At 49.2% G+C, this 17,474-nt stretch overlaps 1 protein-coding gene across 3 annotated transcripts in view; it reads right to left on the bottom strand.

Annotated features, from left to right (window-relative positions):
* The window catches only part of WHRN (whirlin), an 86,843-nt gene extending 81,912 nt beyond the window's left edge, over positions 1 to 4,931 (bottom strand). For all 3 annotated transcript variants that reach the window (XM_053281863.1, XM_053281862.1, XM_053281865.1), the window contains exon 1: positions 4,100 to 4,931. In XM_053281863.1, coding sequence (XP_053137838.1) covers positions 4,100 to 4,930 — 831 coding nt within the window. In that variant the 5' untranslated portion in view covers position 4,931. The remainder of the gene's footprint in view (positions 1 to 4,099) is intronic.
* Between the last annotated feature and the right edge of the window lie 12,543 nt (positions 4,932 to 17,474).

Consider the following 17,474-nt stretch of genomic DNA (forward strand, 5'->3'; position numbering starts at 1 on the left):
ACACATATGTTCCTTCAGCCCCATAGCAGCCAATATTCTGCCTTGAATAGATAGTGGTGCACAGTGCGAGGTGATGCATCTCAGTGAGCTGAAGGTAAGGATCCAGCTGAGCATCGGCTTTAAAAATCAGACCCCTCCATACCATTCCACTCCTCGGTATGAAATTCAAGCTTTGCCTTTCTTTTTCTTCCCCAGTCGCTGGGATCAAAGAATAAAAGAGCAATCATCAGACTCTGTTTTGCAGGAAGCCTTCAAAAATAAGCCATCAGGGTTCCCTACAGAGGTGGGGTGGGCTCACATTCAGAGGAGCAAGTTCCTTTCAGGACCATTAGAGACTATCATGTAAATTTTCTTTGATTCAGCTGAATGAAGAGGCTCCAAAAGACACCACCTCAGCCCTGTTCATAAGATGAAACAGTCAGAAAAGTTCTGGCAGGGGAGACAGAGATGTTCAACACACCTCCGTTCTTTCCTGAATCACTGCCAGTTCTCCCAAAGCAGATCAATGGACAAAGAATTAAACAAAACAAAAAACAAAAAACCCACCACAGAACAGATTTGATTTTACAGGAAGGATATTTCACATATGCTCAGCGCTGTTCCAACCAAGCCCTCCAAGAATTTTACATAAATGCTCATTAGCGACACCTAACACTGCACATGGCGAGCAAGCAAATATAATTATCTCCATTTTAGCATCAAGCAAACTGAGGTGCAGAGATGCTTAAATGAATTACTCCAAACAAGCCTGAGAAACTGTCATCCTGTTTTTCCTCCAGCACTGCTTCGTGATGAGCTGGTAGCAAGCATTACTTGTCCCCTTAACTGAGCAGGGTCCTCCCTGGTTGCATATGAATGGGAGACTAGAAGTGTGAGCACTGTAAGATCTTCCCCTCAGGGGATGGAGCTGCTCTGGGAAGAGCAGAAGGTTCCAAGTTCCCTCCCTGGCTTCTCCACGATAGGACAAGATTTTTTTTTTTTAAATAGGACAAGATTTTTTTTATTACCAAACTACCAAAGCATACAGTACGTTGTAGTACTAAGATAGGGCTGAGAGAGATTCCTGCCTGCAACCTTGGAGAAGCCACTGCCAGTCTGTGAAGACAATATTGAGCTAGATAGACCAATGGTCTGACTCAGCATATGGCAGCTTCCTATGTTCCTGTGTCTTCTTTCCCTCTTGCAAGTGCAAAGGAACATCCCAATATCAGGAAACCGACGTGATTATTTGTCCACAATTTACCCAAACAGTCAAACATAAATTATTTTCATCAACATTCACCCCTCCTCTAACAGTGAATATCCCTTTCCATGCCTGCAATGAATGCTCCTATATTATTTGCAGGTTTCAGCAAACGAGGAAGTATTACGGCCAAAAGTCTATCTAGCTTAATCACTCTGCTTTCCACAGCAGCCAACCAGATACCTGTGGGAAGCCCACAAGCAGGGTACAAAGGCAGCAGCTCCCCAGTAACTGTTATCCAGAAGTAGACTGCATCCAAATATGGAGGTTCCATTTAGTTCTAATGACTACTCATGGATTGACCTACACACCCTGCATTTCTCTAATCTCCTTATAACGCCATCTGCATCCATGGCCATCACCACAAATTGTGGCAGCAATGAAGAAGTCTGTTCTTTGTCTATCCTGAATCTACACCTCATCCATTTCATTCTGCTTTTTCCATACCACACATAACTTGACAAACTTCTGTCAGGTCCTTCTCTTGTTCATCTTTCCTCCCTAAACCTCCAAATCCCCCACAACTTTAGCCTTTCCTTCTCCGAGGGAAGGTACTATGGTATCAAATAGCAAGACACTATTGACTTGCTATTTGTAAAATAATAATTAAAAAGGCAAGTCAGAAGTTGCACACTACGATTCTTTAGGTGTACATCCAAGATGCTGTAATTGGAAAATGCAAAATCAAACACCAAACAGGGACAAATTTGTCTTGGCGACACATCTATCATACACATGAAGGAAGCCAAGACTGGCTGGGACTTCAATTCACTGGCAAATCCAGATTTTCCACTCGGTAATGTGTAAAAAGAACCTGAAGAACAGACTTTCAATGAGAGGATGCTTCCTTGTCATGTTTTACCGACATTCCAGAAACAGCCCACGGCTGCAGAACAAACAGATGTACACACATGCAAGTCAGGGGCCCGATCCACCAGGAAACCCTTCTGTGCAATCCCCCTGGGGCATAGACAGGTACTGTCATCATGCCTTTTCATTTCTGTGGAAGTTTGCAGATGAGCATCTACAAATCCACTTGCCAGCTCACTAGTGGCTGGTGTCTGCAGCCCTCTGGCAAGCAGGACACACAGCACCACATAGATCTCCTCCCCAGAGGTGTTATTTTCGCTGCCATTTCTGAGAAGGTAAAGAATAGCAGGAATCCTTTTTGAGCAGGGCTCCCCCTGTACCTCCTCATCTCCATCTTCCATGCAAATGACAGAAGACCTGTTTCTCTCCTAAGCCCTCTGCCTGTGTCCCAGAAAGAGATCAGATGGAAGAGAGGGGATTGGTGATGGCCAGAAATAAGGGCTGGCCAGTGAGCTGAACCTAAATTTGTGGGTCCCTGCTTGCTCATGAGACATTCCTAATCTGGTGAAGCTGGCCTCTAATAATAATACGTTTTATTTGTTAGCCACCCTATAACAAATTGTTCTCTGGGCAGCTCACAACATTGATACCTGGGGCAACTAAGTAGGAATTCTCGTCTTCCCAAATCTACATTCTAGGACATTTTCTATTCTGCTCAGCAGAGGAATGTTTTTCTTAAGTACTGTAAACTCTTTGGGTCCTGTACTTTTATAGTTTGTAAGCACTGTGTGGATTGCTGGCACTATAAACATATAATGGAAGAAACCTTGCGAGTCTATACAAACATTTTGGAACAGCTAAATGCTTCCTAGATTGCACTCTTTCTTATATAAGGGAATTAAACACAAAATAAACATGTCTTGACAGACCGCAGTTTGAAGAAAGTACATTGTCCCGTGACGAAAACGACTTCTCCTTCTCAGACTTGCCCAAACTGACATCCTTAGTTCTACGATTAGAAAATTACTAATCATAATTTTCTAGGATATTTCCAGGAGTGGGAAATCATGGGGCTGGGTGAGGAGGTCAGATGATTGCTTAGGTCTTCCTCTAAGCAATGGAATCATTTCCTTTGAAGAGCGGCCAAAATTTGAGCCCAAGCATCTTTTAATAGTGTTGTCCATTTTTTAAAGGCCTTGTCTACACAGTCCATAACCCAGTTTCTTTTTGCGTAATAGACCAGCAATTCCTTCACTGCCTTATACCCAGAAAGATAGATGCAGAACCAGATCTCTCTCACACAGGTGCTTAGTTTTGCCCATTTCACCAAACATGAATAAAACTGACCATGTTCTGTCTGAACCTTTTGTGTAACAGAGATATTTTTAGCTGCCTAAATAATCTTCTTTGGAACTAACATTCACACCCTTTGCTGTTCTCATCTGTTCCTCCCTCCGATCTTTTCAACTGGGAAGTAAGCTGCTTTTTACATTTCTTCCTCACACCTGGATCCCACCAGTAGCTCAGGGCGACATACCTGGGGGTCACCCTTCACCCCATTTTATCCTCCCAAGAACAATAAACCTCAAGCAAGTATGTGTGTGACCAGCGCATGGTCAACAATGAACTTCAGGGAACTGGAGATTCAAACCCAGGTCTCCTTGCTCCAAGATGTACTGGGACCACAACAACACCCTGCCTTTCTTATGAAGAATACAGCCTGCTGCTGGGAACACGCCTTGCATTTCAAAATGCTGGGTCTATGGCCCCAAATGCCTCCACTTCACTGTGATGATCCCGTGTCCCCACTTTCCCTTAGAGAGCTCAGAGACGGCACGGCCAAAGCCAGACTTCCCCAGTTCAGACCTCACCTCTACCACTAAGTGGCCTGCGGAAGCCACTCCCCCGGCACCTCTGCAACAGGGGGGCAATCATTCTCACCTCACAGGGGTGTGGCAAAGCTGGCAGGTAAGATGACGCTTGTGAAGCGCTCTGAACCCCTGCTGCAAGTGCGATACAAAAGCAAAGCGGCATGGTCCTTGTTACCTTGACAGCTTCTGCGTGGGTCACCTTGTCCAAGGGCTTGTCGTTGACTTTTAGGATCTGGTCGCCCACCCGGAGGCCTTCCTTCTCCGCCAGGGAGCCCGGTTCCACCAGCGAGACGTAGATCCCGACTCCGTGCTCGGACCCGCCTCGGATGCTGAAGCCTAAGCCCTCCTGGGCCTTGTTCCTCTTGAGGGTCACTTGCCTGACCTCCCCGCGCAGCTCCTCCAAGCCGGAGGCGCCCAGCGGCGCTGTCCCCTCGAGGGTGGTGCTGAAACCCGGCTGCGACCTGAGAGAGGCTAGCGGCGGCGGCCAGAAACGGGCAGCCGGCGGCGGAGCGGGAGGCGGGGGCGCGGCGGCAGCGGCGGCCGGCGCCAGAGATCTTGGAGAGCCCGCGGCCGCCGCGTCGTCGGGGGGGCCCCCGGGGCTGGCGCCGTTGGCGGCGGGCAAGAAGTCCGCCTTGAGGTAGAGCCCCTCGGAGGTGTACTGGTCGAAGAGCAGCTGGTCGGAGCGCGGGATGACCAGGCGCAGCATGGGCAGCAGCTGCCTCTTCTCGGCGCCGTCGAGGAGCACCTTGAGGGTCTGCACCAGGTCGAAGACGTTGCGCCGGCAGTGGTAGGCGTTCAGGCAGTGGATGAACTGCTCGCGCTCCGCTTCGCTCAGCAGCAGGTTGAGCGCACCGTGCAGCTTCCTCACGTTGGCCGACAGCAGCCGGATCCCCGCCGCCCCGCCGCCGGCCCCGGGCTGCCCCCCGAGCGCCGCCGAAGAGGGCGAGGAAGAGGCCGTGGAGGAAGCGCACGAGTCCACGGACATGCGATCCAGATCCGCGCTCATCGCCCCCTCCCCGAAGGAAAGAGCTGGGCCAGCCGCCGGAGGCAGGAGAGCGGAGCTGGGGCGGGTGGGGGGAGGGGGTGCGGCTCAGGCGGCCAGCGCCGGGCAGGCCATCGGGTCGGACTGGGGCGCAAGCCGGGGAGACACCGCAGCACGTCAGGGCATCGGACAGATCTGTCGGCGCTTAGACGGTCCTGCTTCAGTTGGGGGGCGCCGCTCTTCTCGCACTCGCCGGCCCCAGGAGCAATCCGGTGGTGGGCAGAGGAGCCATGCGGGGAGGGGGCGGCGGCGGCGGCGGGAAGGACGCCTCCAAGCCGTCCAGGCACCGGGAGTTGGCAGGTCGCTTGCTCCTGCTCGGGCGGAGGAGAGGAGAAGTCCCAGCAACTTCCCGCTGGCGACGACTGCAGCGCAGCCTGGGGGCGGGCGTCTTCTTCGGTGCGCCCCCTCCCCAGGAGGAGGAGGAGGAGACAAGGAGAGCTGTAGGTAACTGGGTCCGGGGGGCGGTGGGGGAGGGTGTCCCAGCTGTGGGTCCCCCTGCACCCAGATCGACGCCGCCCGTCCTCCCTTCCTTCCTTGCCTCTGGCGAAGGAGTCCCGGACTGAGCCTCCCCCTCGGCGGCGCTTCCTCCGGGTGCGATTTGCTGCGAAGCCCCAGCTCGCCGCCAGGCACCCCGGGCTGGCCGCGTTCCTCCTCCTCCCGCGCTCGCTCCTAATGCCCTCAGTCTAAGGGGATCGCATTGCACGCTCCCCCCGCTCGGAGAGATCCCGGCTGGGCTGCCCGAAGTCCCTCCTTGCAGATCTGGCCGCGCAGCTCCGAGCAGAAAGCCGGCCGGGGCGCGGCGGAGAGTTTGCAAAACTGTTGAGCTGCTGCCCCAGCCGCGGCTGCTTCTGGGCTCGCTTCGCCTGCCTGCCAGGGCCCAGTCTCTTCTTGGCAGCAACTGCTCAGGAAGTGACGCGCCTCCCCCGTTGCCAGGAGACCGCCTGATACAGTCCGGCTGGCTCAGCCCCGGGGGTGAAGGTGCGCAGGCAGCCCGCAGGGCTTGGGTTGCAAGGAGGAGAGCCGGACGGCTAGGGTGGTAGCTCCTGATAGGAGGGCTGCCGCAGTTCCTCCGCCGACCGTCCCAAGGGGCGCGGCAGGTAGAAATCCGAGAGGTGGAGGCTCCCTGCCACTTGCAAAAAAGCTGCGCCGGTTGAATTCCTGCATGCTCGGGAGTCAGCAGGCCAAGTGGCTGGGATGGCAGCTCCTCGCAGGTTGTAAGAAGTGCCACCAGATAAAGTCCAGCAGCAGGTGTGTATCTCCAACCAAAATCCAACCTAAAGGCTGCGTCTACTGGATTCCTGCTTATAAGGCAGAGATCCAGGCAGTTAAGATGGCACCCCAGGCTTTAAAAGGCACGCAGCAGACAGATATTCAAGGGATGAAGACCATTTTACCCCTTTTGGGTGGGGAGAGTTGCATGCATTAAATTCCTGCCTGTTCAGCAGCTTGGGTTGGTTGCAAAGGGATCCAGGTAGCTAGGAAATGCACCTAGTCCCTTAGATCCTTTCGCTTGCTTTGCAGGGTGCAGCAAACGCTGACGCCCGGCCCCAACCCTGACTGACAGTGCAGGGTTCAGCCCGTTCTTCCTGTGGACATGCAAGGTGCTGCAGTTCAAAGCTGCTGTCCCTTCTGAAAGCACTTTGGCCAAATCCATTATTCTGGCCAGGTTTGAAAAGTGGGAATTTTGAAAAGCCAAGAGGCTTGTGAACATGTGCAGAATGCATTTCTCTCCCCAAAACATCTCAACACACCCCACAAATCTGGAATTACTTTGGGCTAAATGGCATGTGGCATTAAAACATGTTACCTAGTTGGGGGCTTTCCCTCTCTCTTAAAATAGTAGTCACTGAGGGAATCTGGATCAGAATCTGGATCAAGGTAGGGTTAGTGACCTGCCCAAGATCACATGGAGAGGGGAGCTGGTCTTGTGGTAGCAAGCATGAATTGTCCCCTTTGCTAAACAGGGTCTGCACTGGTTTGCATTTGAATGGGAAGCTTCATGTGTGAGCACCGAAAGATATTCCCTTAGGGCATGGGGCCGAAACTCAGCGTAAAAACAACTGCATGCTTGCATGCAAAAGGTTCCAAGTTCCCTCCCTGGCAGCATCTCCAAGACAGGGCTGGGAGAGACTCTTGCCTGCAACCTTGGAGAAGCCGCTGCCAGTCTGAAGAGACAATACTGAGCTGGATAGACCAATGGTCTGACTCAGTAGAAGGCAGCTTCCTATGTAGGGCCAAGAGAGACCAGTAAGCTTCATGGCTAAGCAGGGCTTTGAATCCAGGTTTCCCCATTCCAAGATCTGACTTGGACTTATGATAGTCCACTGCCTGTCATTAGAAGTGAGGGACCCCTACACATCACCCTACTGGATCAGACCAAAGGCCTGTCTAGTCCAGGGCCCAGGGTTGGCAAACATGGCCCTCCAGCTGTTTCTGAACTACAACCTCCATCACTCCCAGCCACAGTGGGCTCGGGATGATGGGTGTTGCAGTTCAGCAACAGCTGGAGGGCCTGGTTTGCCCACCCCTGGTCTAGTTCAACATCCTGCCTCAAACAGTGGCCAACTGAATGCCTTTGGGAAACCCACAAGGAGGGCATGAAGGAGCCCAGGCCCAGTGTTTACTCCCCATCTATCCCCCCAGCAACTAGTATTCTGAGATACATTGCCCCTGGCAATGGAGGCTCCAAGGAAGTGCCTTCAAAGAAGGCCTGGTCACCAGCATTTTTCACAGCAGATCTCTGTCAGTGCCCTAATGTGTGAAGACTGATGGTTGGATTCTCAGTGGTGAAATCACTCTGTATATGCTACTCAGGGCACCAAGGCTGAACCCAGGCAACTGTACAACAGGTTCAGTGGCTAAACCCTGTTGCCCCTGGACCTGAAATGAAGCCCTGGGCTGAATACAAGTTAGACCTCCCTTCGCTGTGCAGAATCGCTGTTTCAAATGTACGCACCGCACTTCTGAGAAATTGCTGTCATTAAAAGTGGGGATTAATTGTATGCAAAGAAGCTAATCTTCTTGAAGTGAGTTTTATGTTCCTTTGCTGTGTTGCCTAATTATAACAAAAAGGTTTCATATTTACCAAGCACTTTCCGCCTCTAAAGTGCTTTAGAAAGCGCCAGCCAATTAGCTCCGAGCGTGCCGTGCACAGGAGTGCGTGGGCCACAGGAGTAAGTGTGTGAGAAGTGTCCATAAAAACAGGCCAGAGTTTTAATTTCAATCCTGCTTGGGTGAGAAAGGTTAAGTGCCTTTGTGGGAGGCACCATGTGGCGTCAGCCGCAGGGGCGTGAGGAAAGCTCCCAAATGTGCCCAGATTGCCCTTATGCCTCACTCTTCGCTGCTGGTACTAATTTCCAAAGGGCTTTTATGGCCGCTCATGTCTTTGACCTTTGCCAAGATAAAACTCTTCAGGGAAGGTCATTACTAGACCCATTGCATATTTGGGCCAAAGAAAGTTGACTTGCAGAGTCGCCAGGGGGTGGCTGAATACCTGTGTGTACCTGAGGCAGGGTACCAAATGCCTCCTCCTCCATATGCACACCTTCCTCTCCTCCCTCTTTAAAAGCAGGGAGTCGATGGGCATCTTGTCTGCTTGATGGTGCCCCAACAATCTGCTGCTGGAGGCGACCGCCTCATGGAAGGGCTGCCCTTGGAATCGTCACCTCAGAGCAACACAGTTTGGCTCAGAACGTGTACGAGGTAGAGACGAGGGGAAGGGCTAAGAGCTAAGGCTTTTCTCTGCCCTCCCTTCTTTCTCTCACAGCAGTACCAGGAGCTGCTTTGGAGCTGGAGCAGCACAGTAGCCAAAAGACTGAGCTAGGAGTCCAAAGGTTCCTGGTTTGAGCCCTGTCAACCCTGTTGCCAGATCCCCTTCAACTCTTAAAATTCTAGGATTCTACAAGTATCTCCTAACTGTAAGAACTGCTTGACAGACAGCCCGGCTTGCACAGTGGAATTTAGGAATATAGGAAGCTGCTGCCTTGTAGTCAGACCATTGGTCCCTCTACCAAGTTTAAGACTATCTACGCTGACTGGCAGCATCTCTCCAAGGTTTCAGGCAGATGTCTCTCCCAGCTCTACCTGGAGATGCTGCCTTCTGTGTGCAAAGTAGATGCTCTGCCACTGAGCTCCAGCCCAATTTGAGTGGTTTTCAAACAGAGGCTGGATAGCCATCTGCCGGGGATTAGCAGATTCTTAAATTGTGCAGAAGGCCTCCGAGGTCTCTTCCACCTCTAAAATTCTATTAATCTAACCTCTGCCATGAATTCACTAGTTGGCTTAGGCATGCCATTTTCTCAGCACCATCTGCAATATCATCAACTCCTTTGTCTCAGCGAGTTTACCTCCAAGCAAGCCAGAATTCAATTTCTCACATATTTGGGCACAAGAGAGCAAGAAGTTTTGCATCTCACACGGGGGCCCTTGACTATTACACATAGGCAAAGATTCACTCTGGTGACTGGTGGATCTGCTGCTGGTGGTGACATGGCCCCTGGCAGTGATTGGTTCCCCCTGCATACCTGTCACAGAGGGCTCAAGCAATCAGAAGGGCCTCTGGCTGCTGCTGGTTGAAATGCTCCAATCCGAAGGGCCCAATGGTTCCCATTGGCTCTGCTGTACTGCCCACCATCTGGGCTGCTCTGAGCTTAGGCTGCGGCAGAGTTGGTCAGTTGGCAACCCGGGTATGCAACAGCTCAGGACCAGTTGCTAGATGGACTGTAGTTTAGTGCTGGATCAAGCCATCTGCCTGTGGCTGACCCTGCTAACACAAAAAAGAATCTTGGGTTATGATAATCAGTGCCCTCCACTTTTTGTCTCGTTCTGTGTTTCAACTTTATTCTGTCCCTTTCCCAGATCGCACTGAGTAACCCAGTCTGTTTTATTCCTTACCTCTCAGTAGCACCCACATGACAATTAGCAATCTGTGTGTGGCTGTGTTGTTTTTAAACAACACACGGCTGTTTATCAACAGCAGCTTTGATAAACAGAGTGACTTGCAGCGTCAGCTGTTATGGCTCTTTCATCTCATCTCTGAACGGAATGAATTATTTTGCTGCCACAGAGACATCTGATAAATTAAATGTAATCCTTTCCCACTACTTTGGATTTAAACCACTTCAGCTAAAAAGAGGGAGGGGATTAAGGGCGGTGTAGGGGCTGGACTCTATAATGCAAATGTTCCTTGGTAACATGAAGAGAGAAAAAATTGTATGAATGGAGATGAAAACAACTGATATATTTGAAGTTTACATAGCGGCGGTGGTTGGGGGGGGGCACTGTTCAAAGTGTTGAGGAAGTAGGCACTGAAACTCTACCAGTAGCTTTGTGCCTGCATCTTTTGACTTAGTTGATGAACCTAAAATATCAGGGAAGATGCTAGACTAGAAGCAGAAAGCTAGCTTGTTGGGGAAGCTGCTAACCTGGAACGTTTTCCTAACATGCTGGCTTTCCAAGGATGGGGAGGTTTTTTGTTTGTTTGTTCTAATGGGGGAGGCATCACCACCTGCATGCTGAGATTTTACATCCCAGATATTAAGGAGACTGTATCCTAAAATAGGCTCTTCTTTGTATATACAGGAATACAGAATACAGGAACACAGAAAGCTGCCCTATATCAAGTCAGTCCATTGGTCCATCTAGCTCAGTATTGTCTACTCTGACTGGCAGCGGGTCCTCCAAGGTTCCAGGCAGGAGTCCTTCCCAGCCCTCCCTGGAGATACTGCCAGAAATTTAACCTAGGACCTTCTGCATGCAATGCAGATGCTCTTCCCCTGAGCTATGGCTCCATCTCCTAAGGGCAGAGAGTGCCACATGTAGTCACCCATCCAAATGCAAACCAGGGCAGGTCCTATTTAGCAAAGGGAACAATTCATGCTTACTACTGCACCAGCTCTTTTCCCCAAGCCCTGAAATCTGGCAATGCCTTAAGGGAAGTGTAAAATGTCTGAATTTGGCAGTTTGGCTGGAAAGCACTGACACTACAGGCATCTGATGGTGGGGTATGTCCCTACTGATGTCAATGTAAAATGAAACTGAATGAAATAGATTTCATTCAAATTGTTTTCCTCCACTCCCACCCCCGGCAAACAAAACAAATAAAACCAAAAGGGACACATGTGTTTTCATTCCCATTCGTTCTGAAAACAGATGGACATGTCTGGCATTGGCTCCTATTGATGAAACATCAACCATTGGGTGGCTTTAAAAGGGGCTTAGACAAATTTATGGAGGACAGGGCTATCGATGGCTACTAGTCAATGGGCTACCTCCAGCCTCAGAGGCAAGAGGCCTCTCAATACTAGTTGCAGGGGAGCAACACAGCAGGAGAGAGGGCAGGCCCTCAGCTCTTGCCTGTGGGCTCCCCAGAGGCATCTGGTGGGCCACTGCGGGAAACAGAGTGCTGGACTAGATGGACCTTGGGCCTGATCCAGCAGGGCTGTGCTTATGTTCTTATGTAACCAGCCATTCCAGGCTATCATCTAATAACCTGCCTATCAAAGGGATAGTTCAGTTTGCTACTTCTTTATCACTGAGGCTGTCATTCAGGGAAGTCTGGAATTATTGCCTTTCTCTGTGTTGCCTTGCATTCTCTGCTGCACCGGAGCAGATGGGACCAAACAAGATAGTGCAAGAAGAACTCAAAAGAGCGATTTATCACTACTAAGCAGCAAGAAGAAAAGCTAGGACAGAGTCTTGCTAGAGAAGTGTTTATCATCGAACCCTGCAAGCTGGAGGCTCGTCTCTCTTTAATAAGATCGCAGCCCATTCATTGGCAACACATGCTGTGCAAATCAGAGCATGTAGAACTTTTTATTAAAGAGGAGTTTGGCTTTATGGGATTCAAACACACATTTTCTTTTAAAGGAAAGAGATCAACTGCAACAACTAAGGCCTGTTTCAAAAACATACCCTCCAACATTTTGCAGATGAAAATAGGAACACACTTGTTCATAACACCCCAGTTATCATACTAAGGATCGTTGTCTGATGATACATTACCGAGAGCCCCACTCGGTCTGACGTCTTTCTGTCTTTCTTTCCTCTGCTGAAGCCTGTCATTTCCGGAGTTCAAAGCAAAAGAAGTGGTTTGTTCCTAGGTTTAGATATGCTTAATAAAAACCAAACCAAACCAAACCATAGTTGACTTTCATTAAGTACATTAAAGCCAGGGGTGTTGCCCTACTTTTGATAATGAAACTCAATCATACCACCCCCAAGAACAATTATGCATGTTTTTAAAAGTCTCTAATATTATAATATAAGACAAATGAAGGTGGAAGCAGCAGAGATCTAGGTGAGGCTAGAGGTTCTCTTCAAGTTCCGTGCAGGTGCCTCCATTGCTGAACTTTCTTTCTGGAGAGAGGTGGCTGATGAGATTCTGGGCTCTGGTCAATTCATTGGGGGCCATTTTCCATGGGTCACCCCTTAATGATGCTCCTTATTAGAGCTCTGCTGGATCAGACCAAAGGCTGAACTGGTTCAGCATCTTATTTCTCACATGCCTCTAGGAAGCCCACAACCAGGGCATGAAGGGGCAACAGACCTCTTCCGCTGCTGCCTGCCCCCACCAGGAACAAGTAGAGGCATACATCTCCTCCACACAGTGACCTGTCTTATGGACAATTGTTGCTGTTCTACCTTCAGAACCATTGAAGTGGCACTTTATATGCATGGGACTACATTGTGTAAAATAATGGGTCCCTGTCTCAAGAAATTAGCATTCTATAGTTTGCCAACAACAACAGAGGAAGGAGAAGGAAATGGAAGGAGAGGTAAACAGGGGACGGACATGTTGTTATTTTCATTACATGGACTTGCACTAGGCAGCACCTGCAGGTTGGGCAAAGTATAGTAGTTGTCTTATGTCCAGGATTGTACTTCTTTGCACAATGTGTAGTTAAACTATGGAATTCATTGCCGCTGGATGTGATGCTGGCCACTGATCTAGATGGGTTTTACAAGGGGATTCATGGAGGATATGGCTCTCAATGGCTTTTAGCCTGGATAGCTGTAGATTTCCACCAGGATCAGAGGGGGCACGCCCCTAAACACCAGGTGCTAGAGAACATCAATGAGGGGACAGTATCCCTCTTTCCCCCACTTATGGGCTTCCCAGATGCACCTGGTTGGTCACTGCGTGAAGCAGGATGCTGGACTGGATGGGCCTTTGGCCTGCTCTTATATTCTTATATTCTAATATCATTGTCAAGTTATAGGAAGGTAGAGGGACTAGAAAATTGTGCCACAGGCTTCATGGAAAAGGTGGGTTTTGACAAAGGTTTTGAAGAGAGTAAAGTTACTATATGTAGGCACTCAAGACAAGTGAATTCTTCTTCTTCTTCTTCTTCTTCTTCTTCTTCTTCTTCTTCTTCTTCTTCTTCTTCTTCTTCTTTTTCTTCTTCTTCCTCCTCCTCCTCCTCCTCCTCCTCCTCCTCCTCCTCCTCCTCCTCCTCCTCCTCCTCCTCCTCCTAGCATCTCCCATGTGCCTTGATGGTGGGAAGCCTGTACAATGTATGGTTGGTATTGTGGTGATGAGGACTCCATTTCATGAGTACAAATAGATCCATTCGAAATGGCCATTAAAAGTGGAGGAGATGAAATTAAAAAGAATTCAGTTGCTTTTCTTGCCATCTGTTGGTGAGATTCCATCTCACACACACACCCCGATGAGAGACTTGGGCCGTTCAAAGCAGGCAGCAGCACAGAAATGTCACATCAGCAAATGCCTGCTTGTGCCATCTGGATCTTTTGCAAGTGAATCTATTATTTGGCCTGGGGACAAGGACATAATGTCACGGGAAGGAGGGGTCTCAAGAGATTGGGAGGCGTCCCATGCATTCCCCAGAGTATTGGAGCACATTTATTTAGCATATTGATGTCCCTCTTTCTATCAGATGATATTTGGGGCAGCTGACACAGAAGATTAAAAATAAATAAATATGGAAATAAACTTAACTGGAGGGTGGGGACAGACGGACAGAACTGCTGCTGGACACCAGCAGTGTAACAAGTGTGTGACTGATGATTATCCACAGTTAAATCTTGACTAAAGCTTGTATGAAGTTTTATTTGACTAAGTTGGAATCTTGGTCATCTAGCTCAGTATTGTCTGCTCTGACTGGCCGCAGTTCTTAAGGATTCCAGAAAGAAGTGGGATGCTTCCAGGGACGGAGCCTGAGACCTTCTGAATGCATAGCTACTACTGAGTAGCTCCTCTACATTTAATGGTCCCCAGTTCACGTCAATAAAACAGTTCTGGCATCTAGTCCATGCTAAGCTGATGTATCTGGGCACAGATACATCTGGGAGAACAATCAGGGAGCACAATCACAATTATACAATCAGGGAGCCACAACAGAGAAGGACCTGTTGTTGGTTACCACCACCTAACTTCTGAAGGCGGAGGAACCTGAAGTAGGACTTCTGATGATAATTGCAGCAAATGGGCAGGTTCAGGAAGAAACAGTGGTGGTGAAGCAGTCCAGAAACTGTCCGTTGTTTTAATTTTCTCAGGGCACTGGTGGGCCCATAGCTGAGGGGGGGAGGGACCCCAAATTATTATCTGCCCCTCCGGTATTACATTTTTCTGGGGGGGGGGCTGCTATATTTTAATGTGATGGAGAGCAATAAGGTGGCAAAATCTGCCCCCTTACTTTTTTGGCACCCCTGTTTTTGTTTTTTGTTTCCCCTGCTAAATGTTTAGCCTGGCTGCGGGCCTGAACCAGAGGTAGCATTGCTCCAGAGTGAGGCTGCATAGAGGGGATTAACATGTGCCCTCCAGCTTCTCACTGCTGGGGGAAGATTAGGGGGCCTGGCCAGAAGGCTAAGCATCAGTGGTGGGTCTGCTCTTGAGTGCCCTGAATGGACAATCCATTGGGGCTTGAAGGAAGAGTGAATGGACCAGTTCTCAGAATCCTTATCTGGGCAGAAGGAACAGCAAGCCTTGCCTGCTCCCAGTCGGCCATCGTAAGAATCCTACAAGCAAGGTAGGAGGAGGGGAAAATTCTTGCCTGCAAGCTGGGGAATGGAGGCGGGGAGTAGTGGTGAACCCAGAACTTGTACCCAGCGGCAGTGTGAGGGTGCAGGCAAAGCACTCCCCATGCTTCCCACCATTCTGCCCAGCTCGCAGATAAGCATTTTTTTTTTCCTGCCTTCCACCTTGATTGTAAATTTCTCATGATTGCCAATCAGGAATGCTTTATGGCTCCTGCACCCAGCCTGGCCGCTCCACCTACCCTGAAGAGGATCATGAGAATAGCCTCAGTGTGTGTGTGTGAGAGAGAGAGAGAAAGAGAGAGAGAGAGAGAGAGAGATTGAGAGAGAACAGTTTGGGCCCTCAGATGGACAGAAAGAGCTATGAGAATTGAGGCTTCTCTACTCTCCGGGGATGTGGCACAGAGTAGCAGCACATCCTGTTTGCCTCTGGTTATCTTCCACTTATAGATCTGCAAAAACCAAACCAAACAAAAACCACCTACCACCAACCTCCAGTGCTCAATCCCCTCCAAAGGAAATCAAACTCAAGCAGCCCAGTCCCAGAAACTTCCCTCTGCTTCTTGCTAGTGTGGGGGTGGCGATGGTGGGGGTGCATCACATTGTTTGCCCTGTGCTCCAACAAAATTGTAGCTGGTGGACAGCCCCCAAAAGCCAGCAGTTTGGGCTTTTTAAAACTTTGCTGTCCTGCTTTGGCCTTGTCAAGAGCTCTGGTAAAGAGTCTTCCTCTGCCAGGAATTCTTCTCCATTAGGCCGCAAGGTTGTTGAGCTGTCCAGATTATGTTCCCAACTGGCCCTTTAGCAAATGAAGCTGGCTGCCTGGCCAATTGCATGCAGCAGCTGGACAAAGATGCACGGAAAGAGAGCGATCCTGCACTTAGACGTTTGATGCTCTTGGATTAATTATTGGCTACATGTTCATTCTTTGTCTACCCAGTTCTTCCCCCCTTCCCCTTCCCCAACTGTATTTAACAGATTACCCCTTTATGAATTCAGCCTATGTCTCCCGTCTGTCTCCCGTCTGCTAATTGATTGTGAAGAGGCTATTAATAGCTTTGGAAGCCTTACAAAATCCAGGCCAGTCATCGATAGCGCCTCTTGGACTGGCTACTCTTTTTTAATGAAAGTTCATTTGATTAAATGTGCAATTTTTTCTATACTTGTGATAAGTGGAGACTCTTTCTTTTTTAAAGATGGGTGATATATATCATTAGGCAGGGCTGACTCCAAATTTGAGGTGACCCTTGCTAAACTGCCCTCTTTGAGCCCCCTCCCCCTCACTGGAAGAGGAGTCCCCCAAAGAGTCACTTTATCTTCACCCCCATAACCCCCCAAAGGTTATGGCAGGGCTGTCCTTAGAGCATGGTGGCCGCCCCAGGCCCTGCTCTTTTAACCTCCATTAGAATTAACTGGAAGGGGGCCCCACAGTGGCTGATTTGTTCCGGGCCCCACACCCCACCAGGGCTCTCTAAGGACAGCCCTGGGCTATGGGCACAGAGGTGCTCTAGTTCTAGGGCCTTCTGAGGACTCCAGCTCTCAGCAGATGTCCAAAGATGCCAACCTTTGGCATTGTAGTGTATAAAAGAATCTATTTTTTTTTGGTTGGTGCAGCTCTCTGTAGGTGGTGTTTTATTTTGTACTAGGTATAGGTAGTTAACATTTTAAAGAGATTTGTGTTTTCAATATTCAAATTTAATATTTGCATCGTTTTAACTGCTTGAGTTAAAACAAACTGCTTTTGAGTTAACAAAAGCATTTGCATTGTTTTTAGGAGTGTAGCAATAGTAGTAGTGTAAACCGCCTTGGGATTGTTTTTAATGAAAGGTGGTATGGAAATTTAACAATAAATATAAATACATAAAAACCCCATCCTATCCCAAACCCTCTATTCAGTCTCTTGTTCCTTCAGAGTAAACTATCCCAGCACACTTAGGAACATAGGAAGCTGCCTTGTACCAATCCAGACCAGGACACAGGAACATAGGAAATTGCTATATACTGAATCAGACCATTGGTCTATCTAGCTCAGTTTTGTCTGCACAGACTGGCAGCGGCTTCTCCAAGGTTACAGGCAGGAATCTCTCTCAGTCCTATCTTGGAGATGCTGCCAGGGAGGGAACTTGAAACTTTTTGCTCTTCCCAGAGCAGCTCCATCCCCCAAGGGGACTATTTTACAGTGCTCACACTTCTAGTCTCCTATACATATGCAACCAGGGTAGACCCTGCTTAGTTAAGGGGACAAGTCATACTTGCTACCAGAAGACCATTGATCCCTCTAGCTCAAAGTTGTCTACGCTGACTGGCAGCAGCTCTCCAAGGTTTCAGGCAGGAGTCTCTCCCAGCCCTATCTGCAGAAGCTGCTAGGGGTTGAACCTGGGACCTTCTGCATGCAAAGCAGAGATTCTACCACTGAACTATGACCCAATCTGCTAGAGACATTGGCCTGGTGTTGATATGGTATATAAGGCATATTGTCATAGAACATCGGGAGTTTCCTTATACTGAGTCAGAC

Source organism: Hemicordylus capensis, chromosome 17 (assembly GCF_027244095.1).
Source record: "Hemicordylus capensis ecotype Gifberg chromosome 17, rHemCap1.1.pri, whole genome shotgun sequence".
Classification (NCBI taxonomy): domain Eukaryota; kingdom Metazoa; phylum Chordata; class Lepidosauria; order Squamata; family Cordylidae; genus Hemicordylus; species Hemicordylus capensis.